At 44.6% G+C, this 27,645-nt stretch overlaps 2 protein-coding genes and 1 non-coding gene across 26 annotated transcripts in view; 2 read left to right on the plus strand and 1 right to left on the minus strand.

Annotated features, from left to right (window-relative positions):
* MDN1 (midasin AAA ATPase 1) overlaps window positions 1-6,573 on the minus strand; it is a 188,657-nt gene extending 182,084 nt beyond the window's left edge. For all 5 annotated transcript variants that reach the window (XR_001718579.4, XR_010157740.1, XM_054686835.2 and 2 more), the window contains exons 1-2: window positions 6,512-6,573; window positions 4,866-4,959 (exon numbers count right to left, since the gene is read on the minus strand). The gene's annotated coding sequence lies outside the window, so the exon portion shown is untranslated. The remainder of the gene's footprint in view (window positions 1-4,865; window positions 4,960-6,511) is intronic.
* Window positions 255-356, plus strand: LOC112209686 (small nucleolar RNA U13). Its single transcript, XR_002944508.1, has one exon. It is a non-coding gene; the product is annotated as a small nucleolar RNA U13 (small nucleolar RNA).
* Window positions 6,574-6,678: 105 nt separating the features above from the next.
* The window catches only part of CASP8AP2 (caspase 8 associated protein 2), a 47,386-nt gene continuing 26,419 nt past the window's right edge, over window positions 6,679-27,645 (plus strand). For 3 of the 20 annotated variants that reach the window (XR_010157742.1, XR_010157750.1, XM_054686841.2), the window contains exons 1-3: window positions 6,931-7,007; window positions 9,205-9,261; window positions 10,250-10,424. Coding sequence is in view for 4 of the 20 variants with exons in the window: in XM_054686841.2 (XP_054542816.1) it covers window positions 10,298-10,424 (127 nt within the window). In the remaining 16 variants the exon portion in view is untranslated. Of the gene's footprint in view, window positions 7,049-9,204; window positions 9,262-10,249; window positions 10,425-23,522; window positions 23,606-27,645 lie in introns of all 20 variants that reach the window. The other 17 variants (XR_010157745.1, XR_010157752.1, XM_001159871.3 and 14 more) reach the window with 12 other exon arrangements.

Raw genomic sequence — 27,645 nt, forward strand, 5'->3', positions numbered from 1 at the left:
ACCTCCCGAGTAGCTGGGAGTACAGGCACGCTCCACCACACACCCGGCTAATTTTTTCTTTTGTATTTTAAGTAGAGACAGGGTTTCACCACGTTGGCCAGGCTTGTCTCGAACTCCTGACCTCAGGTAATCCACCCGCCTCGACCTCCCAAAGTGCTGGGATTACAGAGGTAAGCCACCGCGCCTAGCCTATTGTACTCTTCTTTTACTTTTGTGTATGTTTGAAATTTTGCACTAAAAACATAGTATCTTTGATCCTTTTATAGTTCATAAGCATGATGATTGGGTTTTTGCACACGTGTAATATGTGCCTCCCTCAAACCATGTTATGACCTCAGCATATTACCTGTCTGATATAAAAATATGTATATATTTTAGAAACAGGGTCTTATTCTCTCACCCAGGCTAGAGTGTACTGGTGCAATCATAGCTCAATGTAACCTTGAACCCCTGGGCCCAAGCAATCTTCCTGAGCAGCTAGGACTACAGGAACCTGCTACCACACCCAAATTTTTTTTTTTTTTTTTTTTTTTTTGAGATAGAGTCTCACTCTGTCACCCAGGCTGGAGTGAAGTGGTATGATCTTGGCTTACTGCAACCTCTCCCTCCTGGGTTCAAGCAATTCTCCTGCCTCATCCTCTGTAGTCTCTGGAGTAGCTGGGATTACAGGCGTGCACCACCACACCTGGCTAATTTTTTGTATTTTTTAGTAGAGACAGGGTTTCACCATGTTGGCCAGGCTGGTCTCAAACTCCTGACTTCAAGTAATCCACCCACCTCGGACTCCCAAAGTGCACGGATTACAGGCATGCACCACCACACCCAGCTCTTCTTCTTCTTTTTTGTTTTAATAGACAAGGTCTCAGTATGTTGCCCAGGCTGGTCTCCCGCTCCTGGGCTCAAACAATCCTCCAGCCTTGGCCTCCCAAAGTGCTGGGATTATAGGCATGAGCCACTATGCCTGGTCTTAAATGTGTTAAGTTGTCTTAAGTCTTACGCTACTTTCTCTGCTGGTGGTGCCCACCCAACAGCCATTGGTGACCTCTGAAAATTAATATTTTTGAAAAAAATTATGAGTGTCATGTAAAGAGAACTTGGGTATCAACTTGTAGATGCTACCATTGACCAAAGATGATACAATCTGAGCTTTAATAAAGATAGCAGTTATAATGAATCAAAACCTATTAGTTTAACCCATTAATATATACTCATAATTTTAAAAATTTGTTGCCTTTGGAGAGTAAGAAGTCAATCTTGAAAGCTGATAAAGGGAGAAATTTTAAAATGTATCCTGCCTCTCATATGTGAATTGTACCACTGGGTAACTAAATAGAAGATGATGACAAGTGTCTCTTCCTGAGAATAGTCCACCTAATTTGAAAAAGAATTGCCAGTGTGGTGGCTCACGCCTGTAATCCCAGCACTTTGGGAGGCCGAGGAGGGCAGATCACGAGGTCAGGAGATCTAGACCATCCTGGCTAACACAGTGAAACCCCGTCTCTACTAAAAATACAAAAAATTAGCTGGGCGTGGTGGTGGGCGCCTGTAGTCCCTGCTACTCGGGAGGCTGAGGCAGGAGAATAGCATGAATCCGGGAGGCGGAGCTTGCACTGAGCACAGATCGTGCCACTGCACTCCAGCCTGGGGAACAAAGCGAGACTGTCTCAAAAAAAAAAAAAAGAATTGACAAAATTAGAATACCACTATTTTGCAACTCCCAGTTAATTCATTAATCTTGGCATTAAGTATCAATGGCTGCTAACATAGTAAAAGGGGCAAAAAAACCCAGACTTTAGATGGCTTTTGCTGAAAGAACATAATGCTACCTATAGTCTTACCAAAAGGATCAAACCTCTGATCCAGCTGTCAATTTTTTTTTGGCGGGGGGTGATGGAGCCTTGCTCTGTCACCTAGCCTGGAAGTACAGTGGCGCAATCTCAGCTCACTGTGACCTCCAACTCCTGGGTTCAAGCGATTCTCCTGCTTCGGCCTCCCAAGTAGCTGGGATTACAGGCTTCCACCACCACACCTGGCTATTTTTTGTATTTTTAGTAGAGACAGGGTTTCACCATGTTGGACCAGGCTGGTCTCAAACTCCTTGCCTCAAGTGATCCGCCAGCCTCAGCCTCCCAAAGTGCTGGGATTACAGGCATGAGCCACTGTGCCTGGCCCCAGCTGTCGATTTTTTAAAATGAAGAGGATAGAATATGTTAAGCTGCACCATGAATTTATAATCAGAAAAACTCAGACTGTGAAAGATTCTACAGATCAAAAACTCAGGTTTTTCAAGACATAAATTTAAGAAAAAAGTATGGGAGGGGAAACTGTGAATTATAAGAAATGGCAAAATGATTTAAATGTTTGTGAACCTCCAAAATTCGTATGTTGAAGTCTTAATACCCCAGTGTGATGGTATTTGGAAGTGAGACCTTTTGGAGGTAATTAGATTTAGATGAGGTTTTGAGGATAGAGTCCTCATAATAGGATTATTGCCCTTATAATGGGAGGGAAAGACTAGAGTCCCTTCTCTCTCTGCCAAGGGAGGATACACTAAGAAGGTGGCCATCTACAAGCCAGGAAGGGAGCCCTCACCAGACAATAAATCTGCTGGCTCCTTGATCTTGGATCTCCCAGCCTCTAGAACTGTAAGAAATTTTTGCTTGTTGATTAAGTTAAAGAGGTTCAGAACGTGCAACCCCGAAACAGACCATTTTGACATATTATTTTGAAGTAAAGAAAAATCAGAACCAGCCAACTCAGTGAAACGTCTTTACCTCCCCAATTGCCTAAAATAAAGTATAAACTTACCCTTTTGCAAAGGAAATTTATACTCACAAAGGAAATTTCTGTTAGTAAAGCTGTCTGTACCAGGAAGAGAGCTACTCCAAGACAACTTTTTTCACTTAATAGACTGTTATCTGTGTCAATAAATCCACTGAGAAAGTTTATGTTTTAAGCCTCAGCCTCCCGAGTACCTGGGATTACAGGCATGCGTCACCACACCCAGCAAATTTTGTATTTTTAGTAGAAACAGAGTTTCACCATGTTGTATTTTAGTCTCCACTAAAAATACAAAAATTAGCTGGGCATAGTGGTGCACGCCTGTAATCCTAGCTACTGAAGAGGCTGAGGCATAAGAATTGCTTGAACCTGGGAGGCAGACATTGCAGTGAGCTGAGATCATGCACTCCAGCCTGGGGACAGAGCCAGACTCCAACTCAAAAAAAATGTTACTTTTATTCAGTCTACAGTCGTACCGAGGACTATAGACTGAGGTCTACAGCCCAGGAGCTGTCCTTCAGAGTTCTGTCAGACTGCTGCAGCACAGTATTTCAGCCCACTGTTTATATACCTGTGGTGGAGGTTCAGTATGTGCAAAATCACATTAAAGTTTTGGTGCAGGAGTACATCTAGTTATAGATTTCAGAGGCATAATCACTAACCCTATCAGACGTTATCTCATGTGTAGGAAAAGGCACTATATTCCTCCTTTCCTTTCTTTTTTTTTTTTGAGACAGAGTCTCGATTTGTTCCCCAGGCTGGAGTGCAGTGGTGCGATCTCGGCTCACTGCAAGCTCCCCTTCCTGGGTTCACGCCATTCTCTTGCCTCAGCCTCCCTAGTAGCTGGAACTACAGGCACCCGCCACCATGCCCAGCTAATTTTTTGTATTTTTTAGTAGAGACGGGGTTTCACCGTGTTAGCCAGGATGGTCTCGATCTCCTGACCTCGTGATCCGCCCTCCTCGGCCTCCCAAAGTGCTGGGATTACAGGCGTGAGCCACTGCGCACGTCCATATTCCTCCTTTAAGGAATATAGTGACTCAGGCAAGAGATGTTGGGGGCTGTGTGCACTATCCTGGTTTGCCTTCAAAGCATCTTTTCAGAGAGCTGCACTTCCTCACAGAGTGAAGGGCTTTGTGAAATTAGATGGCAAGCAGAAATGAGCAAAATGGCTTCTTACCCTTTTTACTTTGTCTCACAATAATTAGAGCACTATGTTTAAATGTCACTTCAAGGAATTATTTTCTCTATGGTTACATTTCTCTCTTTTTACAGTTTAACTTTTTCAAATAATTTTCCATTTTAGGATTTTTTTCTTTCTGATTTAACTCAGTCTTTGAATATGTGAAACAGTTACATGGTTCAAAAGTGAAAGGTTATAAAAATACAAACTCAAAAAGTAATTAATTAATTTAGTTTTTATTTTTCTCACCCTGTCTTATGGTGCTGAAAACTCAACAGTTTAATTGGGGCCAGGCACAGTGGCTCACATCTGTAATTCCAGTACCTTGGGAGGCCCAGGCATGAGGATTTCTTGAGCCCAGGGGTTCAAGGTTACAGTGAACTACGATTGTGCTACTGCACTCCAGCCTGGGTGACAGAGGCAGACTGTGTATCTAATACCCTCCCACACCCAATTTATTTGGGTGAATTATATAGTATGTAAATTATATCCCAGTAAAGCTCTTATTAAAAAAATTAAAGCCGGCCAGACACAGTGGCTCACGCCTGTAATCCCAGCACTTTGGGAGGCAGAGGCGGGCGGAATACCTGAGGTCAGGAGTTTGAGACCAGCCTGGCCAACATGGTGAAACCCCATCTCTACTAAAAATACAAAAAACATAGCCAGGCCTGGTGGCAGGTGCCTGTAATCCCAGCTACTTGGGAGGCTGAGGCAGGAGAATCACTTGAACCTGGGAGGTGGAGGTTGCAGTGAGCCGAGACCGCCCCATTGCACTCCAGCCTGGGCAACAAGAACAAAACTCCAACTCAAAAAAAAAAAAAAGTTAATTAATTAATTAATTTTTAAAAAGCCATGCATATGTGCAAATAAAAATACATAACTTAGGTGGAGTGGCTCATACCTGTAATACCAGCACTTTGGAAGGCAGAGGTCGGAGGATTGCTTGAGGTCAAGAGTTGGAGACGAGCCTGGGCAACAACATGGCAAGACCCTGTCTATATTAAAAAAAAAAAAAAAAAAATGAAAGAAAGAAAGGCGAGTGTGGTGTTGTGTGCCTGTGGTCCCAGCTACCTGGGAGGCTGAGGTAGGAGCATTGCTTGAGCCTAGGAGTTTGAGGATGCAGTAAGCTATGATCACACCATTGCACTCCAGCTAGGACAACAGACTGAGACCTTGTCTCTAAAAAAATAAGAATAAAAATAAAGCCAGGCGCGGTGGCTCACGCCTGTAATCCCAGCACTTTGGAAAGCCGAGGCGGGCAGATCACCTGAGGTCAGGAGTTTGAGACCAGCCTGCCCGACATGGCGAAACCCCATCTCTACTAAAAATACAAAAAACTAGCCAGGCAGGCCCCTGTAATCCCAGCTATTTGGGAGGCTGAGGCAGGAAAATCGCATGAACCCCGGAGGTGGAGATTGCAGTGAGCTGAGATCACACCACTGCACTCCAGCCTGGGTGACAAGAGTGAAACTCCGTCTCAAAAAAAAAAAAGAATAAAAATAAAAATAAATTGGTTGATATGGCAGTTAAGACTAAATGGGGTCAGGTGCAGTGACTCACACCTGTAATCCCAGCACTTTGGGAGACTGAGGTGGGAGGATTGTTTGAGCCCAGAAGTTCGTCACCAGCCTGGGCAACATAGCAAGACCCCATCTCTACAACAATTTTAAAAAATTACCCAGGGGTGGCCGGGCGTGGGTGGCTCACGCCTTTAATCCCAGCACTTTGGGAGGCCAAGCTGGGCAGATCACCTGAGGACAGGAGTTCAAGACCAGCCTGGTCAACATGGCGAAACCCTGTCTCTACTAAAAATACAAAAATTAGGTTGGCGTGGTAACACATGCCTGCAATCCCAGCTACTCGGGAGACTGAGGCAGGAGAATCACTTGAACCCCGGAGGCGGAGGTTGTAGTGGGTCGAGATCGCGCCATTGCACTCCAGCCTGGGCAACAAGAGTGAAACTCCATCTCAGAAACAAAACGAAACAAAACAGCCAGGGGTGGTGGTCGCTCGCGTCTATGGTCCCAGCTACTCTGGAGGCAGAGGTGGGAGGATCTCTCGAGGCTTGGAGGTGGAGGTTGCAGGGAGCCGAGATCGCGCCACTGCGCTCCAGCCTGAGCGACAAAGCGATACCCTGTCTGAAAGCAAAAAGAAAAAAAAAAAGCTAAGTGGACAAACGAGGAAATGGGTAGGGATGAATATAGGCAGACTATAAGTAGCCGAGGAAGGTGGCCTTATTTTCGCACCTATCAATGCTCAGGCTGAGCTCCTGAGGCTAGACCTACCGGCACCCCCCATTCCTACAGGTTCTATAAGGCAAGTCAGGTATTCCACCCTCTAAAAAGCTCTTCTCTCTCCTGCCCCGCTAGACTAGTATCCCCTCCTTAAGGCTCCCAACATCCGAAGCTAAGTTGTTTGTCTGCCTATCATCCAGGAACGCGTCTGAGGGCAGGGAACAAATTTATTCATCGTAATCGAGCCCAGCACTTTGTCTCGCACGCAGCTGACAGCAGAATTTTAAGATAAAGTATTAAATAAATGACAGACCTCTCAAGGCTTCCTGTCTTTCACTAAAAAGCTTCTCTCAGGCCACGCCCCTACCTCCACTCAGGTCAGCCGCTTCCTATTGAAGCCCCGCCCCATCGCCTTCCCCGCCACCTTACACCCCGCCCCTTTCTCTTAAAGCCCTAGGAAGATTACTGGAGTTTGGCGCCAACCGTGTTTTTTTTTTTTCCCTTCCAAAGGCGGGAACTAGTTGTGGGCGCTGCGACGTGCTTTGCGTCTGATATGATTGGCCGTAGGCACTCAGTCCCGCCTCCATGCCCTGATAGCGCTCTGGTATTGGTGGAGATGCCAGGGAGACCTCGGTGGGCAGAAAGGAACCGGGTTGTCTTGGGCCGGGCAGGGCGGGTAAGTTGTCGTAGGGGCCTGGTCCGTGAGGGACTGCTAAGGAAGAGGCTGCATGGCGCGGTAGTCCCCCGAGTGGAGGTCGGCTGCCCCTGGGAAACCAGAGAGTCGGAGGGAGTCCATCTGGAGCGGCCAAGTAGGTCGGGGAAGGGCCGCGCCTGACGTCTGGCTCCGCAGGTAGCCACGTTCCCTCCGCCCCCGGTGCAGCTTCAGGGCTTGCACCCTGCGTCCCTCTGTGGTCCCTCGAGAGGCTCTGGGCGGGGACTATGGGTGGGTGCGCCCAGGAATTGTCCCTTCGGCCGCTCGTCCTGCCCCTCCCCCCCACCATCCAGTCTCTCCTTGGAATATACTCTTAAAATCTTTCGGATGGAGTTCTTTGGAGAAATGGGTTTCCTGGAGTGTCGGGTGATCATTGATGTTGATTGTTTCCGAAATGTTTATTTAGGCATCAAACCAACATGCCTAAATAAGTTTTTCATTTCTACAGCGCCTAGATTCATTCCTAGCACATAGTAGGCCCTAACTCAGATGTGAATGTAGAATTCGTAGGAGCTGAGCATTTGTGCTTCAGGCATCAAGTTGTCTTTGACTCTTCGACTCTTCCTTGGTCTTTTTCCATTCTCCACACCTCCAGCAGCAAACCTTTCGCCTCTCCTCAAGGCCCTTCCCCCCCATCTCCCTCAGCGCCTCTTTGACTGGAGGGGGACAGAGGCTTTCATGGCAGGGATTCTCCCATCTCCCTTCCTATCCCCGCTATGCCCTCCAATTATCTTTTCCTGGCGTTCCGTTTTACAAGAGATGGCCTTCTTTCCAAAAACATTTATATTGTATTGAATATTCTTGATTTTGGCCATCTTGCTTTACAGACAGACCTGGGGTCTAATTTCAGCTCTGCCACTTACCAGGTGGTTGCCTTGTGCAAATTTCTTGATCGTCTGTGTTTTCCTCATCTGTAAAATGGGGAAAAGAATAATATGGACCTCATAGAACTCTGGGGAGGATTTAAACTAAGTGAATAGTGTATTTAGACCATTTAGGTTAGTGCCTGGAACATAGTAAATGTGCCGTATATGATAGCTTTTGTTAGTATTTGCCCCTTACCTCTTCTTCTGGGGTCTTGCTGTATTAGCCTTTCCCATGAGTGTAAAAATACACTGTCTTCTCTGGCTTTTTCCTGTTTTTCTCTACAAATGCTTGTGTTTTTCTCTAAATTTTATTTTTTGTCTTTTAGCACCTACATTAAGGACACATTCTCAGTTTCGTAGTGATTTTTCTTTTTCTTTTTTCCTTTTTTTTTGAGACTATAGCCCAGGCTGGAGTGCAATGGCAAGATCTCGGCTTACTACAGGTTTGACCTCCTGTGCTCAAGCAATCCTCCCACCTCAGCCTTCCAAGTAGCTGGAACTACAGGTGTGCACCAGCATGCCTGGCTAATTTTTGTATTTTGTAGAGACTGGGTTTTGCCATGTTTCCCAGGCTGGTCTCGAACTCCTAGGCTCAAGTGATCAGACTGCCCTCAGCCTCCCAAAGTACTGGGATTACAAGTGTGAGCCACCCCGCCCAGCCACATTCTCTCAATTTTAAAAAGAAAACTTCCTTCAGACTGCCTATAACGAAAGGCTATGTGATCCTTCTCCTGTCTACTTTGCTTTCACATCTGAATCCATTGGAATTGTCCCAGAAAAGATTATGCATGAGTAAATCTGCTTACAGACTTTTTTTTTTTTTTTTTGAGACGGAGTCTCACTCTGTCACCCAGGCTGGAGTGCAGTGGCACGATCTCGGCTCACTGCAAGCTCCACCTCCCGGGTTCATGTCATCCTGCTGCAGCCTCCCGAGTAGCTGGGACTACAGGCGCCTGCCACCACGCCCGGCTAATTTTTTGTATTTTTAGTAGAGACGGGGTTTCACCCTGTTAGCTAGGATGGTCTCGATCTCCTGACCTTGTGATCCGCCCGCCTCAGCCTCCCAAAGTACTGAGATTACAGGCTTGAGCCACCACGCCCGGCCAAACATTTTTTTTTTTAGACAGAGTCTTACTCTGTCGCCCAGGCTGGAGTTGCAGTGGCACGATCTCAGATCACTGCAGCCTCCACCTCCCAGGTTCAAGCGATTCTCCTGCCTCAGCCTCCCCAGTAGCTGGGATTACAAGTGTGTGCCACCATGTCAGGCTAATTTTTGTATTTTTAGTATAGATGAGGTTTCACCATGTTGGCCAGGCTGGTTTTGAACTCCTGACCTCAGGTGATCCGCCTGCCTCAGCCTCCCAATACAAACTCTTTTTCAGCATGATAGTTCTCAACTTTGAAAATTTTGCCTCTACACTTTCACAGGTGCATCACTTCTGTCGGTAGCAACTCTCATATATCGAGATCCTCAAATGGGAGAAGGTGAGGAAAAGTGAAAAAGACCCATTTTCCAAGAGATTCTGATACATTTTTCTTCCTCCTCTCCTTCCTCTCCTTCCAGGAGAATCACTGGCCTATGTGATTTCAAGAGTGTAATCTCACCTATCACTAAGGTGCTAATGAGTCCCAAATCATAATACCTACCATGCCTTTTCTGTATGACATTTCCAGCTGTTGGACATCTTTTTGTTTTTTGTTTTTTTCTCCCCTAGACGGAGTCTTGCTCTGTTTCCCAGGCTGGAGTGCAGTGGCGCGATCTCAGCTCACTGCAACCTCTGCCTCCCAGGTTCAAGCGATTCTTCTGGTCTCAGCCTCCGGAGTAGCTGGGATTATAGGCACACGCCACCACGCCCAGCCAATTTTTGTATTTTTAGTAGAGATGGGGTTTCACCATGTTGGCCAGGCTTGTCTCAAACTCCTGAACTCAGGTGATCCACCAGCCTCGGCCTCCCAAAGTGCTGGGATTACAGGCATGAGCCACCACGCCCGGCCTTTTTTTTTTTCTTTTCTTTTTGAGATGGAGTCTTGCCCTGTCGCCCAGGCTGGAGTGCAATGGCGCGATCTCGGCTCACTGCACCCTCCGCTTCCCAGGTTCAAGCGATTCTCCTGCCTCAGCCTCCCGAGTGTGGGATTACAGGTGCGCACCACCACGCCCAGCTAATTTTTTTGTATTTTTAGTAGAGACGGGGTTTCACCATGTTGGTCAGGCTGGTCTTGAACTCCTGACCTCGTGATCCGCCTGCTTTGGCCTCCCAAAGTGCTGGGATTACAGACATGAGCCACCACCCCCAGCTGCTGTTAGACATCTTTATCTGGATGTCCTACAGATAACTCAACATGACTTCACTGGTTGTCCATTGCAGTTAAAGCATGACTGTCCTCCAAAGCTAGAAACATGAGAATCGTCTTTAACAAATTGGGTATTTCTTTAATTCAACAGATATTCTTTTATTACTTGCCATTCTGCTAGGCCTGCTGAGAGCTGGGGATACAGTGAGAGCTGGGGAACAGAACAGAGATGGTCCTAATCTTTATGGAGAACCATTGGGTGGTCCATTGGGTGAGATGGACATTTCTCCAGGAATCCCACAAAAATGGAATCATAAACTTCAAGAAGAGGTCATGTAGGGAAAGGACACAATGGGGTAAGAGTATATAACAGAGGGCCTGACTTAGTGGGAAGAGAGGGTGGACAGGGGAGACTCAAAATGGCTTAAGCAAAATATCAAAGAAGAGCTAAGTGAAAGTAGAATATTGAGGAAAGAATATTCCCTGCAGAAGCCCTGTGTTGTTTTTTTTTTTTTTTTCGATTTATAAATAGTTTATCCTGTTCACATTATGCAGAATTTCAGTGTCATTAATCCACAATGTTAGTACGGTAACAGAAACATAAAGGAGAAAAAAGGCAGGTGGGGGGAGGTTCATAGTGTGGCCTGACATAGTCTAAGGGTTCTCTCCTGTAGTATGCATCTCCTGCAGGCAAGTATTAATATCACTTCATTGTTTGAAGGACAGTACACTATCCAGGATTCATTTATTGTTCAGGTGTCTTTTCCAAAGTATGAGAAAACAGGAATAAATTCAATAATGAATATCTGCAATTCAAACCAATTTAACTACAGGTCAGTGGTGTCTTTCTTATCTATTATCACAAACATCCCAGTTGCCTCCATCTAAAAATTTCTTTCAAAAGTTAAGTCACAATTAATTATATCTTATTAATTCCCTCAAAAGCAAAAAAAAAAAAAGTACCACTCAGCATACAAAAGTTACACATTAAAAGTATATATATAGGGCTGGATGCGGTAGCGCACGCCTGTGATCCCAGCACTTTGGGAGGCTGAGGCGGGTGGATCATAAGGTCAGGAGTTCAAGACCAGCCTGGCCAAGATGGTGAAACCCTGTCTCTACTAAAAATACAAAAAATTAGCTGGGCGCGGCAGCAGGCGCCTGTAATCCCAGCTACTGAGGAGGCTGAGGCAGGAGAATCGCTTGAACTCGGAGGGCAGAGGTTGCAGTGAGCAGAGATTATGCCACTGCACTCCAGCCTGGGTGACAGAGTGAGACTCTGTCTCAAAAAAAAAAAGTGCATATTTCCTTTTTTTTTTGAGATGGAGTCTTTCTTTGTTGCCCAGGCTGGAGTTCAGTGGCATGATCTCGGCTCACTGCAACCTCCTCCTTTCAGGTTCAAGTGATTCTCCTGCCTCACCCTCCCAAGTAGCTGGGATTACAGGTGTGTGCCACCATGTCTGGCCAATTTTTGTATTTTTAGTAGAGATGGCGTTTCACCATGTTGGCCAGGCTGGTCTCGAACTCCTGAACAAAGTTGATCTGCCCACCTCGGCTTTCCAGAGTGCTGGGATTACAGGCGTGAGCCACTGCGCCTGGCCTCAAAATTTGTTTTTTATCCTGAAATCAGCAGGAAGCACTGAAGGGCTTTTTGGTGGGGTTTTTTTTGTTTTTTGTTTTTTTTCTTTTGAGACGAAGTCTCCTGTCCCCCAGACTGGAGTGCAGTGGCGTGATCTCGGCTAACTGCAGCCTCCGCCTCCCAGCTTCCAGAAATTCTCCTGCCTCAGCCTTCCAGGTAGCTGGAATTATAGGCATGCGCCACCATGGCTGGCTAATTTTCGTATTTTTAGTAGAGATGACGTAGGCTGGTCTCGAACTCCTGACCTCAGGTGATCGCCTGACCTCAGGTGATCACCCACCTCAGGTGATCGCCTGCCTCAGCCTCCCAAAGTGCTAGGATTACAGGCGTGAGCCACCACATCCAGCCTAAGCACTGAAGTGTTTAAGCAGAGTTGGGAACACGATCATGTTTGCATTTTTAAAAGACAACTCATGCTGAGGTTTGAAGAACAATTTGAAATGGGGGAAGACTGTCCATATGAATACACTTTCCATTAAATCTTGTTGACTACCTCTCAGATCTGTTTTTAGTGTTTTGTGGGTTTTTTGGTTTGGTTTTGTTTTGAGACAGTCTCGCTCTTTGACCCAGGCTGGAGTGCAGCAGTGCAATCACAGCTCACTGCAGCCTCCGGAAGCATGTGCCACCACACCCAGCTAACTTTTCTTTTTTTTGTAGATATGGAGTCTCACTGTGTTGCCCAGGCTGGTCTTGAACTCCTGGGCATAAGCAGTCCTCCTGCCTCAGCCTCCCAGAATGTTGGGATTGCAGGCATGAACCACCGTGCCCAGCCAAGATCTGTTTCTTATTTTTATTTCCACTACTAAGAACTTACAGTGACACCTCGTTGTCTTCTTCTTTGTTTTGGTAGCCTTTTCTATCTCCCTTTCCACTCATATTTTCCAGACTCTTGCCAGAGTTAAACATCTAAGATGCAGATTTGATCATTATATTGCCCTCCTTTAAAAACCTTCACTGGTTCCCCCATTCCCTTCTGGATGGAATCCAAGTATCTTAATCACATAATACATCCCCTGACCTTTATTTTTTTTTTTGAGAGAGAGTCTCACTGTCACCTAGGCTGGAGTGCAGTGGCACGATCTTGGCTCACTGCAACCTCGGGGCCTGTGACTTCCTAAACTTTATTCTCACATTCTGATCTTGCCTTCCCATGTTCTATTCTGTAGGTGTTCACACCCATACTTGATTGTGAACTTATAGATAGATGTGGTGGGGAACAGATGTGGGGAGATCGTGTCAAGAAGTGTTTGCCAATGTGAGCCTAATTTAATTGAACCTTGGGATTTTGGAAACCTTGAGATAGTGAATAATGGAGCTAGAATGGTAGGCGTCAGTCTATATCAGGATAAGGAAATTGTTTTGTTTTTTTTTTTAAATGGAGTCTAGCTGTGTGGCACAACCTCGGCTCACTGCAACCTCCGCCTCCTGGGTTCAAGCAATTCTCCTGCCTCAGCCTCCAGCAGTTGGGACTACAGACATGCACCACCATGCCCAGCTAATTTTTTTGTATTTTTAATAGAGGTAGGGTTTCACCATGTTGGCCACGATGGTCTCGATCTCTTGACCTCGTAATCCACCTGCCTCGGCCTCCCAAAGTGCTGGGATTATAGGCATAAGCCACTGCGCCCAGTCGGGATAAGGAATTTGTACTTTATTTATTAGAAATTGGGAAGTAACGGAAAGTTTTTGAGCGGATTGCGGTAGAACTAACCCAGTAGTTGTGCGTAGCATGTATTTGGAGTGGGGAAATAATTAGGTAGCTATAGTGGGGTCCTGAAACAAATCGAAATGACAAGAATGGGAATAAATGGGAGAAATATTTCAGAGGTAGCATCAGTAGATCAGTAGTCTGTTAGGGAATGTTAGTGCTACTCCAAGAAATTAGAGAAATGAGGAGGTGAGCAGATATGGATGGAAAGATGATCTCTTGTTTTGGGCTTGGTGAGTTTGTACCTACAGGAATGTGTTTATTAATGTTAGCATTTGTTTGTTTGTCTGTTTTGAGACAAGGTCTCATTCCGTCACTCAGGCTGGAGTGCAGTGACTTGATCTTGGCTCACAGCAATCTCTGCTTCCTGGTTGTGCTTAAGCAATCCTCCCACCTCAGCCTCCCAAGTATGGTTGGGACTATAGGAGTGTGTCACCACGCCTGGTAATTTTTGTATTTTTTGTAGAGATGGGATTTCGCCATGTTGCCTGGGCTGGTCTCGAACTCCTGGCCTGAAGTGATCCACCCACCTCGGCCTCCCCACAAAGTGCTGGGCCCACAAAGTGCTGGGATTACAGGTGTGAACCACTGAGCCCTGGCACCCAGCCACTAATTTTTTTTTTTTTTGAGACAGTCTTGCTCTGTTGCCCAGGCTGGAGTGCAGTGTGACAATCTCGGCTCACTTCAACCTCCGCCTTCCCCACGCTCAAGCAATTCTTGTGCCTGAGCCTCCTAAATAGCTGAGATTACTGGTGTGCATCAGCATACCTGGCTAATTTTTTTTATTTTTAGTAGAGACAGGGTTTTACCGTGTTAGCCAGACTGGTCTTGAACTCCTGACTTCAAATCTGCCCGCCTGCCTAGGCTTCCCAAAGTGCTGGGATTTAGGCATGAGCTACCATACTTGGCCACTAATTGTTTTTTTGTTTGTTTGTTTTTGTTTGTTTGAGACAGAGTCTGGCTCTGTCGCCCAGGCTGGAGTGCAGTGGCACAATCTCAGCTCACTGCAACCTCCGCCTCCCAGGTTCATGCCATTCTCCCGCCTCAGCCTCCCAAGTAGCGGGAACTACAGGCGCCCACCGCCACACCCGGCTAATTTTGTTTTTGTATTTTTAGTAGAGATGGGGTTTCACCGTGTTAGCCAGGATGGATGGTCTCGATCTCCTGACCTCGTGATCCGCCTGCCTCAGCCTCCCAAAGTGCTGGGATTACAGGCGTAAGCCACCGTGCCCGGCCCACTAATTGGTTTTTTAATGTTAGACATCCTCACATTTTTGGGATAAATCTCACTTGTCTGTAGTGCTTTTTCGTTTAATATCTTGCTGGATTCAGTTGGTTGATTTTTTTTTCTTCTTTTTTTTTTTTGTGACGGAGTCTCGCTCTGTTGCCCAGGCTGGAGAGTGGTGCAATCTTGGCTCGCTGCAACCTCCATCTCCCAGGTTCAAGCTACTCTCCTGCCTCAGCCTCCTGAGTAGCTGGGATAACAGGTGCATGCTACCATGCCCACCTAATTTTTGTGTTTTTAATAGAGACGGGGTTTCACCATGTTAACCAGGCTGGTCTCGAATTCCTGACGTCAAGCAATCTACCCACCTTGGCCTCCCAAAGTGCTGGGATGACAGGCCGATTTTTTTTTTTTTAAGGCTATTTCTGTTTATGTTCATAAGAAAGATTGGCTTGTAGTTGTCTGGTCTTGTAGTTTTTTTGTTTTGCCCTATTCTTGACCAGTTTTTTTGTTTGTTTGTTTTTTGTTGTTTTTTGAGACGTAGTCTCACTGTGTCGCCCAGGCTGGAGTGCAGTGGCGTGATCTCGACTCACTGCAACCTCGGCCTCCCAGGTTCACACCATTCTCCTGCCTCAGCCTCCCGAGTAGCTGGGACTACAGGTGCCCGCCACCACACCCGGCTAATTTTTTTGTATTTTTAATAGAGAAGGGGTTTCACCGTGTTAGCCAGGATGGCCTCGATCTCCTGACCTCATGATCCACCCACCTCGGCCTCCCAAAGTGCTGGGATTACAGGCATGAGCCACTGCACCCGGCCCAACCAGTTTTGAAATTGAGGTTGTATTCGCCTCAAAAAATTATTTGCTTATTCGCAAATAGTTTTTTTCTGTTGTCTGGAACAGATTAACTTTTCATTATTATTATTATTATTTTTAGAGACAGAGTCTCATTATGTTGCCCAGGCTGGTCTTGAACTGGGCTCAAATGATCCTCCCGCCTCAACCTCCCAAAGTGCTGGGATTACAAGCACGAGCCACTGTGCCTGGCCTAACTGTTTTAAAATTTGTGGTGTTTGTTCCTTATTTCTTTTTCTTGATTAGTTTTGCCATAGATATGCTTATTTCTCTTTTGACAGAGCCAACATTTATTTTTATTGATCTTTCTAGTGCTTGTTTATTTTTGTTAGTTTTTGCTGGTTATATTTTTATTTATCTGGGTTTACTTTGTTCTTTTTCTAACTTCTTGAGGTGATTGATGGCCTCATTAATATTTTGTCCTTTCTTCGTATACATTTAGTACTGTAACTTTGCCTTTAAAAGTACTATTTTGGTTTTATCCCATGAATTTTCTGTGTTGTATTCATTGTTATTCAGTTCTGTACTTTTTCCCAGTTTCCATTAGTATTTGTTCTTTGACCTATGTTTATTAATTTCCAATTGAACAGGGAAATTTGAAAGTGCATTGTTAACTTTGAATTTTATTGGGCTAGATGGAAACGTTTCTTTGATATTTGTGGAAACTTGCACTGCGGCTTGATACATAGACAATTTTTATAAATGTGCTTAAAAGTAGTGTAAGTTCTTTTAATTGTGGTATGCAGGGTTATAAAATTATCAGATCAAACCTGTCAATTTTGTATTCAGAGCTATATCCTTAAATTTCTTTAACTGCTCGATCATCAGAGAAAAGTATGTTAAAATCTCTATTGTAACAATTTTTTTTTTTTTTTGAGACAGAATCGCTCTGTTGCCCAAGCTGGAGTGCAGTGGTGCCATCTCGGCTAACTGCAACCTCTGCCTCCTGGGTTCAAGTGAGTCTCCTGCCTCAGCTTCTAGAATAGCTGGCTTTATTGGCACCCACCACCACGCCCAGCTAATTTTTGTATTTTTAGTAGAGAGGAGGTTTCACTGTGTTGGTCAGGCTGGTCTCGAACTTCTGACCTCAAGCAATCCACCCACCACCATCCATCCCAAAGTGCTGGGATTACAGGCATGAGCCACTGCGCCCGGCCTATTGTGACTTACTTATCTGTATCAGTCAGGGTCCAGTCAGTAGACAAAAACCACATAGTAATTTGAAAGGGAAAGTTTAGTATAAAGAATTATTGGTCGGGTTCCGTGGCTCAGGCCTGTAATCCTAGCACTTTGGGAGGCCAGGGCGGGCGGATCACCTGAGGTCAGAAGTTTAAGATCAGCCTAGCCAACATGGTGAAACCCCGTCTCTACTAAAATATAAAAATTAGCCGGGCATGATGGCGGGTGCCTGTAATCCCAGCTACTCTGTGGAGGCTGAGACGGGAGAATCGCTTGAACCGGGGAGACGGTGTTTGCAGTGAGCCGAGATCGCGCCACTTACTCCAGCCTGGGCGGCTGAGTGAGAGTCCGTCCCAAAAAAAAATTAAAAAAAAAAAAAAAAAAAGGCCAGGCACAGTGGCTCACGTCTGTAATCCCAGCACTTTGGGAGGCCGAGGCGGGCGGATCACGAGGTCGGGAGATCGAGACCATCCTGGCTAACGCCGTGAAACCCCATCTCTACTAAAAATATAAAAAATTAGCCGGGCGTGGTGGTGGGTGCCTTTAGTCCCACCTACTCGGGATGCTGAGGCAGGAGAATGGCGTGAACCCAGGAGGCGGAGCTTGCAGTGAGCCGAGATTGCGCCACTGCACGCCAGTCTGGGCGACAGAGCGAGACTCCGTCTCAAAAAAAAAAAAAAAAAAAAAAAAAAAAAAGAATTATTGACAGGATTGAAGTAACTAGTAATTGTCAAGTAATAGTTAAAGAATAACTGAAAAATATAGGAATATAAGATATAGGGAGCAGCTATGACCTCTAGGGTTTTGATAGATCATCCAAAGAAGAGCTGTGTTCCTTCACTCTAAGAATGGGATCCAGACCTCATGGAAAGAGCATTGCTAGGGGGTTAACTGGATGGTGGAGACGTTGCTAAGTGTCTTACTCTGTTCTAAATCTGCCAGAGGAGGTGTATGAGGAAGCTCCTGGGTGCTAAAGGATCTATGAGTTGGAGAAGCTGCCCTCTCCATGAACCTAGCAGGAGGAAGCCGTATTCTGCAGGAGCCAATCATAATAGGAACCTAATGTACAGGAAGTGAGCCTGTGGAAAACCGCCCTGCTGGAACTGAATGCTGGAGACGGCAGGCTCTGTAGGAGCTTTGCTAGCCAGATGCACTGAAACTAGGGAAAGAATCCCCCTTCCTCTTCCAGTGTTCCTCCACCATTCTGCTGATAAGGTTTAACCTTGTGCCAGTTAGCAAAGGAGAAATATCTACAAGGCCTAGCTCCATTATCACAGAAGGATGGATTTGGAATTGAGAGGCATAACTGTCACAGTCCCTTTAACTACTTTTTTCCTTTTCCTACAGCCTAGGAAGCTAAGAACCTTTAACTTTTTCATGTGTACACAGTGAGAAACCACACACATATAACTTCTTTTGATGACTTCTCTATATTACTGTGTATGTTTTCAGAAATTTTGAAGGACTATTAATGCATCATGTGACACAATTAAGAAATGAGCAGCCACTTCTTAAATTTATAAATAATCTTTTAAAAAATACCTTTGGTGGTGGGGACCTAGAATTAAGATGTGGAGATAATGATCTGACAAAAAATTTGGAGAAAAATTTAAGACAAATGGGGGCAAAAGATCCATGTTTAGCTGGTCCGAAAGTAGTGTTTTCTCAGTTGGCTGTTCACAATCAGTTACAGATCAAACTTCTTGTTCTACTATTTCCCCCCTTGACTAGTTGTTAAAAAAAAAAAAGAGACCCAGGATTACCAGGTCTCTTAGATTTATATTTATTTCCAGGTTTAACTTACTAGGTCAAGTCTTTTTCTTTTTCTAATTATTATTTTTGAGACATGGTCTGTCACTCTGTCGCCCTGGCTGGAGTACAGTGGCATGATCACAGCTCACTGTAGCCTCTACCTCACAGGCTCAATTGACCCTCCCATCTCAGCTGCTAGAGTAGATAGTACTATAGGTGTGAACCACCATGCCTGGCTACTTTTTTTTAAATTTTATTTTGTTTAAATAGAGATGGGGTCTCCCTATGTTGCCCAGGCTGGTCTCGAACTCCTGGGCTCAAGTGAACCTACCACCTTGACCTCCCAGAGTGCTGGGATTACAGGTGTGAGGTTTTTTGTTTGTTTTCAAGACAGAGTCTTGCTCAGTCGCCCAGGCTGGCTTGCAGTGGCGCAATCTCAGCTCGCTGCAACCTCCACCTCCCGGGTTCAAGTGATTTTCCTGCCTCAGCCTCCCGAGTAGTTGGGATTACAGGCACACCCCACCACTCCTGGCTAATTTTTGTATTCTTAGTAGAGACAGGGTTTCACCATGTTGGCCAGGCTGGTCTCAAACTCTTGACCTCATGATCTGCCCACCTCGGCCTCCCAAAGTGCTGGGATTACAGGCATGAGCCACCATGCCCAGCCCGTTTGTTTGTATTTTTTTTTTGTCTCGATGTGGTTTTGCCATGTTGCCCAGGCTGGTCTCAAACTCCTAGGATCAAGCAGTCCCTTCCACCTCAGCCTCCCAAAGTGCTGAGATTACAGGTGTGAGTTACCACACCTTTTTTTTTTTTTTAAAGTAATACCTGCCAGTAGTATAAACTAAAACTGTATGAAATAATAGTGCAGGGAAAGCTTTGATCTATTTGATCTCTTTAACCAAATCATTAGATTCTCCATTATTCTGAGAGGACACCTCATGACTAATGCTCCCCTCTCCATGTGACCACTTACAGCTACTAATAGTAGATTTCTCATTAGGAAACCTCTGAGTATCTGATTTCACCAGTTGAATTTTGCTTTGCAAAGAGTCAGTTGTGTTATTTACCAAACGTGATCGTGTTATTTGTGCTTTTTGTAATTGTGCAGGCTATTTTATAACAGTTAATCAAATGAACTAATTGAAACAAATGTTAGATTGAGGAATGTGAGGAATGGAGAAAAAAAATACACCTTGATTTTATTTATCTCTTGTGGTAGAACCATGATCTTTTCTTTGAATATGAATCCAATGATGAGAGTGTTGACGTCTTTCTTGCGTAAACTACACCCGTAAGACATTGCCCATGGTTTTCAGTTTTTGTTTTGTCCTTGCTTGAGCCCAGGGAGGTTGCAGTGAGCTATGATCATGCCACTGCACTCCAGCCTGGGTGACAGAGGGAGACTCTGTCTTAAAAAAAAAAAAAAAACATACTTTTTAATTGATCTGAGTATAGACTAGATTTTCTCCCCTAGTACTTTGGATCATTTTGTCTTCACTTGATTTGACATGCAGAGGTGTGTGTGTGTGTGTGTTTTGTTACCTGTCTTTCCATAGCATTCTGCCTAGTTTTCACTAGAAAATAACTCCCTTTGGTATTGTGATCTTTCATCATACTGTGATTTAGAAAAATAGGAAAATGAGCATAATTGATTTGACAATAAATGCACATTGGTAAGCTTTGAGAAAAACCCAGAATCGTATATAGAAAACCTTCCCCCGAACTAAGAGGGAGCCAGGAGACCAAAGAATGACTCACAAGTCCAGCTTGGTGAATAGATACATTTACTAGGACTAATAAGTTTATTTATTACAAGGCACTCCTGGATGGCAGCAGGACAGCTGTAGAGATCCATGCTGCCCTTTGTCTGCAAACTATTTTTAAGCTAACTTTCTGGCTCATTGCCTACTGTATTTAAGCCATGAGACTGTTTTTCTTGGTAGGTTCTCAGATACTCCCCGGGATGTTTGGGTTCTCAGGGGTACTTGCTCTTCAGGCTGGCACCATGGCCTTGGCTCACCTCCTGTCCTTCAGGATTCAGGCAGCAGACATACACCCTCCACTACATAAGCATATATCTCAATTGGTGGGAGCAGAAGTATGCAGGTGCAGGCTTGCTAATAATTTCATAGCCCCAAGTGGCCACAGTTCAGTGGCCATAAGCATCATTCATTGGGTTTTACTGGCAGATTAGAGGATGCCAGATAAGTTAGTGAAGAGAGACTTTGTGTGTGTGTGTGTGTGTGTGTGTGTGACAGAGTTTCACTCTTTTTGCCCAGGCTGGAGTGCAGTGGTGTGATCTCGGCTCACTGTAGCCTCCGCCTTCTGGGTTCAAGAGGTTCTCCTGCCTCAGCCTCCCAAGTAGCTGGGATTACAGGCATCTGCCACCACACCCAGCTAATTTTTGTAGTGTTAGTAGAGATGAGGTTTCACCATGTTGGCCAGGCTGATCTCGAACTCCTGACCTCAAGTAATCCGCCCACCTCGGCCTCCCAAAGTGCTGGGATTACAGGCATGAGCCACTGCGGCCCAGCCTGTTTTTGTTTTTTTACTGTTTTGGATTCTTATGTTGTTTCTAGTCTTACCATAAACAACACTGGTAACAGATTATTAGATGTGAAATTTTTGGGTCAGAGTATTGTACTTAAACATTTCATCAAATTTTTAATCAAATCAAAGCTGTTGCCAAATTGCTTTCATGGAGCTTTTACCAGTGTACACTTGAGAGAGCTATGAGAGTACATCTTTTCCCATACCTTTGTCAACCTAGTGTACTATCAAACTTTTTGTTATTTGCTTGTCTTACTATGTTGTTGGTGAAAACGTGTCAGGAGTCCCCAAAATCACCCCTAAGTTTGATGATTTGCCAGACTTATAGAATTCACTATGTAGTTGTACTTACAGCTATGATTTATTACAATGAAAGGGTGCAAAGCACAATCACCAAAGGGAAAAAAGGTCCATGGGGTAAAGTCTAGAGGAAACCAGGTTAAAGTTCCCATGGTTTTGCTCCCAGTGGAGTCATGCACTTATCTGTTTATTCCCCCAGCAACTAGTGATAGCAGGTGTGAAATGTTGTCTACCTGGGAAGCATGTTGGAGACTCAGTGCCCAGGCTCTTTACTGGGGGCTGGTCACATAGGCCACCTCTGCCTGGCATGTACTAAAATTTTAAGACTCCCAAAGGAAACAGGTGTTTATGATAAACCAAATTGTTTGTATGAACAGTTTAGGCACATTGAGCCACTTTTTATCAGTCTGGAAATTGTGGGAACCCTCCTGAAATTTGAGTTCTTAGACTCCAGCCAAGGGCCTTAGTAAGCAGCCTTTCTAAGGATAAGTAGCCATGCCTGGCTATGCCAACACTTTCCTACACAACATGGCATATCTCATTGTTTTAATTTGTGTTTCCTTAATTATTAGTGAAGTCAAACATCTTTTAGTTCCAAAAGCTTTGCTTTTTTTTTTTTTTTTTTTTGAGATGGAGTCTTGCTCTGTCGCCCAAGCTGGAGTGCAGTGGCGCGATCTCGGCTCATGGCAAGCTCCTCCTCCCAGGTTCACGCCATTCTCCTACCTCAGCCTCCAGAGTAGCTGGGACTACAGGCGCCCGCCACCATGCCCGGCTAATTTTTTGTATTTTTAGTAGAGACAGGGTTTCACCATGTTAGCCAGGATGGTCTCGATCTCCTGACCTCGTGATCTGCCCGCCTCGGCCTCCCGAAGTGCTGGGATTACAGGCGTGAGCCACTGCACCCGGCCTGGTATCAGTATTTCTTGTTAGTATTAGTGTGTGTGTGTGTGTGTGTGTGTGTGTGTGTGTGTGTGTGTTGTGATAGTAGTGATGGTTCTTATTTTAGTACAAAAGTTAATTTGGCCAGGCGCAGTGGCTCATGCTTATAATCCCAGCACTTTGGGAGGCTGAGGCCAGCGGATCACCTGAGGTTGGGAGTTCGAGACCAGCCTGACCAACATGGAGAAACCCCATCTCTACTAAAAATACAAAATTAGTTGGGCATTGTGGTGCGCGCCTGTTATCCCAGCTACTTGGGAGGCTGAGGCAGGATAATCGCTTGAACCCAGGAGGTGGAGGTTGTGGTGAGCCGAGGTTGCACCATTGCACTCTAGCCTGGGCATCAAGAGCGAAACTCCATCTAAAAAAAAAAAAGTTAATTTGTATTTTGGTCTGTTTTATAAAATTATCATTTACTTTGTACATAGCTTAATGACAATTTTTTGTTTATTTGTTTTGTTTTTGAGACAGGGTCTCACTCTGTCACCCAGGCTTCAGTGCAGTGGCACTATCGTGGCTCACTGCAACCTCTCCCTGCCAGGCTCAAGCGATCCTCCTGCTTCAGCCACCAAGTAGCTGAAACTACAGGCACAGGCTACTACAGTCGGCTAATTTTTGTATTTTTTGTAGAGATGGGGTTTCACCATGTTGCCCAGGCTGGTCTCAAATTCCTGGGCTCAAGCGATCCACCTGACTTGACCTCCCAAAGTGCTGAGATTGTAGGCATGAGCCACCATGCCTGGCCATATTAACAAGTTTAAAATTTTTGTTTTATAGTTTTGACTTTTTCCTGGAAAATATTAGGCACTTTTTTTGATAACACAAATCTGCTTTTAATAATGTTAGAGAGAAAGGCCAGGCATGGGGGCTCACGTCTGTAATCCCAGCACTTTGAGAGGCTGAGGTGGGTGGATTGCTTAAGGCCAGGAGTTCAAGACCAGCCTGGCCAACGTGGCAGACAGGCAAAACCCTGTTTCCACTAAAATTACAAAAATTAGCCAGGCGTGGTGGTGCACTCCTGTAATCGCAGCTACGGTACACCCCTGTAATCCCAGCTACTCGGGAGGCTGAGGCACAAGAATCACTTGAACCCAGGAGGCGGAGGTTGCAGTGAGCGGAGATCAAGCCACTGCACTCCAGCCTGGGCAACAGAGTGAGACTTTGTCTCCAAAAACAAAGAATGATAGAGTGAACTTTTTCAATGTGTCCAAATTCGAAAATTGCTTTTGTTTTGAAGCTAGGTTTATTCTCTGAATTGTGAGGTTTATTTTAACAGTGGAAATTTTAAAATATTTAATACCGTAGGTGGTGACTTTCAAAAGGAAATAGGATCATGGCAGCAGATGATGACAATGGTGATGGAACAAGTTTATTTGATGTCTTTTCTGGTAAGAGCTACATTTAATTGTCTTTCTAATTTCCTTTTTTTTTTTTTTTTTTTTTTTTTTTTTTTTTTTTTATGAGACAGGGTCTCCCCCAGTTGCCCAGGGTGGAGTGCAGTGGCGCCATTAATAGCTCACTATGACTTCAGACTTGGGAGCTCAAGGGATCCTCTCGCCTCAGCCTCCTGAGTAGCTAGGACTACAGGCACATGCCACCACGGCCATCTAATCATTTTATTTTTTGTAGAGAGAAGGTTTCACTGTGTGGTCTAGGCTGGTCTCTAATTCCTGGACTCAAGCGACCCTCCCTTTTTGCCTCCCAAAGTGTTGGGATTACAGGTGTGAGCCACTATGCCTTGCCTAACTTTACTTTTTAAATTACAAAATCATTTACCTATTCTCATTGGAAACACAGTCATTATCAGCCTTTTCCCTCTATACATAAATGAATTAATACAGTAAAATGCCTGGAACATGGGAATGCTTAATAAGTGTGAACTTACTGTATGCTTTCAAGCCTCGGAATGTAGTCAAATTAGTGATTTTACTAATATGGATGATAATGATTTTTATTGTTATACCTAAAAATATATAAGATAGGTTTTTGTTACTCTTGAAGTTAATATTTCTAGTAAATGCAATGATGTTTGTTGTTCAGAAAAAAATTGGGCCAGGTGCAGTGTCTCATTCCTGTAATCCCAATACTTTGGGAAGCCAAGGCGGGCGAATCACGAGGTCAGGAGTTCGACACCAGCCCGACCAACATGGTGAACCCCGTCTCTACTAAAAATGCAAAAATTAGCCGGGCATGGTGGCATGTGCCTGTAATTTCAGCTACTCAAGAGGCTGAGGCAGGAGAATCACTTCAACCCAGGAGGTGGAGGTTGCAGTGAGCTGAGATTGTGCCACTGCACTCTAGCCTAGATGACAGAGCAAGACTGTCTCAAAAAAAAAAAAAAAATTGATAGTCACAATGGATGATTAGTTTGAAAAAGAGATAACTGTCAATACCTGGTATTAAAATAAGCTCATAAAATAGAATTTCTTTCTTTTTTTTTTGTTTGAGATAGAGTCTTGCTGTTGTCAGCCTGGGCTGGAGTGCAGTGTCGCAATCTCGGCTCACTGCAACCTCCGTCTCCTGAGTTCCAGCAATTCTCCTGCCTCAGCCTCCTGAGTAGCTGAGATTACAGGTGCCTGCCACCATGTCTGGCTAATTTTTGTATTTTTAGTAGAGACAAGGTCTCACCATGTTGGCCAGGCTCGTCTCGAACTCCTGACCTCAGGTGATCCACCCACCTTGGCCTCCCAAAGTGCTGGAACTACAGGTGTGAGCCACCGTGCCCAGCCCAAAATAGAAATATTTTAAATAATATGCAGAAGGTAAACTTCCAAACACTGACATAACATTATTATCTCTTTCTTTTAATGATAATCATGCTGTGACCTCATTGAATTTGTTGAGATATGGGCATATGTTTATTGACCAGAATAATGATTCCTATGCCATGGAGAGTAAGAAGGGCAGTTATAAAACATGTTTAGTAGAATTCCATTTTTGCTTAAAATAATGTTTTAAACAATTCATAGATATGGAAGAGTTCACACCAACTATGGCCATTATAACCATTCTGGGTGGTGTTATTTGGTGTTTATTTTTGCTGATGTAGTTTCAAGTTGTTATTCTGTTATGTAATTCTCTTTGATGTTTTTTCCTTTGAAAAATTTTAAGCCAGGCCAGGTGCGATGGCTCACGCCTGTAATTCTAGCACTTTGGGACACTGAGACAGGTGGATCACCTGAGGTCAGGAGTTCAAGACTAGCCTGACCAACATGGTGAAACTCCATCTCTATTAAAAATACAAAAATTAGCGGGGCATGGTGGTGCACGCCTGTAATCCCAGCTACTCAAGAGCCTGAGGCAGGAGAATCGCTTGAACTGGGAGGTGGAGGTTGCAGTGAGCCAAGATCCTGCCATTGCAGTCCAGCCTGGGAGAAGAGCAAAATTCCGTCTCAAAGAAAAAAAAAAATTTAAGCCACCAAACTGAAAAATTTGAACTATAATATAATGAACAGCATTATTTGTCACCTAGATTCACAAATGATTAAATTTCATCATGTCTGCAATGATTAAAATTTGAAGGACAAAACTACAATTTAATCTGATTTTCTGGATGCAGCTGTTTTTATTTCTATGTATCACTGTCAAGTTGCTGTCTATACACACACACACACACACACACACACACACACACACACACACACACACACACACATATATATTTTTTGAGACGGAGTCTTGCTCTTTCGCCCAGGCTGGAGTGCAATGGCATGATCTAGGCTCACTGCAACCTCTGCCTCCCAGGTTCAAGGAATTCTACTGTCAGCCTCCTGAGTAGCTGGGATTACAGGAGCGCGCCACCATGCCCGGCTAATTTTTTCGTATTTTTAGTGGAGACGGGGTTTCGCCATATTGGCCAGGCTGGTCTCGAACTCCTGATCTCAGGTGATCTGCCCGCCTTGGTCTCCCAAAGTGCTGGGATTATAGGCGTGAACCACCGCGCCCGGCCAGGTTTGTTTTTTTGTTGTTGTTGTTTTTGTTTTGAGTTGGAGTCTCGCTCTGCCACCCAGGCTGGAGTGCAGTGGCGCAGTCTCGGCTCACTGCAGGCTGTGCCTTCCGGGTTCACGCCATTCTCCTGCCTCAGCCTCCCGAGTAACTGGGACTACAGGCACCCGCCACCACGCCCGGCTAATTTTTTGTATTTTTAGTAGAGACGGGGTTTTACTGTGTTAGCCAGGATGGTCTCGATCTCCTGACCTCGTGGTCTGCCCGCCTCAGCCTCCCAAAGTGCTGGGATTACAGGCATAAACCACCACGCCCAGCCCATATATATATTTTTTAGGCTAATCAAGTGAAGCAGTAGGAAAAGCATGTACATTTTTAAAATAGTCACAGCTATGGTGTACTTTCTGCTTTGTGTCTTGCCTTTTTTTTTTGAGACGGAGTCTCGCTCTGTCACCCAGGCTGGAGTGCAGCGGTGCTAACTCAGCTTACTGCAACCTCTGCCTCCCGAGTTCAAGTGATTCTCCTACCTCAGCCTCCAGAGTAGCTGGGATTACAGGTGTGCGCCACTATGCCCGGCTAAGTTTTGTATTTTTAGTAGAGACGGCGCTTCACCATGTTGGCCAGGCTGTTCTCAAACTCCTGACCTCAGGTGATCCACCTGTCTTGGCCTCTCAAAGTGTTGGGATTAGAGGCGTGAGCCACTGCGTCCAGCCTAGACTCTCTCTTTGTAAACACACACACACACACACACACACGTCTAGATGCACACCCATTTTTTTTCCTGACCATTTGAGAGTAAGTTGTATACATTATGGTCCCTTACCCCTAAGTATTTCAGTATGTATTTCATAAGGAAAAGTTGGTTCTCTTATATAACCACAGTGTAATTTCAGTTTCATTAGATTTAACACTGATAAAATACTTTTGTATTTGATTTGCTATTTTTATTCCAGTGAATGATGTTCTTTATTATTGTAGTTGGATTTAGGTCATTTTAATATTTGACTTCAATTTGTCTCATCAGTTATTTTTTTCTGATTGTCTTTCAAATATTATTTGAGTATATATTTATTTACTTATTTTAAATTTTTAAATTTTTTTTCTCCCTTTAGCACTAGTGCTAACTGCTAGTAATGTTTGAGTGTATTTTTGAAATGCATTTCATTTATGTATGAGCTTTTTCACTATACCTGTTTGTATTATTTTTAGTATTTGTTTGAGGAAGTGTATACATCTTTAACATTTTGTAGTCTGTTTACTAGTATTGTACCTTTTTACAATATCTTGCATGTATGGTTGCATCTATCTGCTTCTTTGCCTTTCATGTTAGAACCCCACAATAAAATGCTATAGTGTTTACTGGGCCGGGCGTGGTGTCTCACGCCTGTAATCCCAGCACTTTGGGAGACCGAGGCGGGTGGATTGCCTGAGCACAGGAGTTCGAGACCAACCTGTGCAACACGGTGGAACCCCCGTCTCTACC

This window comes from Pan troglodytes, chromosome 5 (assembly GCF_028858775.2).
Source record: "Pan troglodytes isolate AG18354 chromosome 5, NHGRI_mPanTro3-v2.0_pri, whole genome shotgun sequence".
NCBI lineage: Eukaryota > Metazoa > Chordata > Mammalia > Primates > Hominidae > Pan > Pan troglodytes.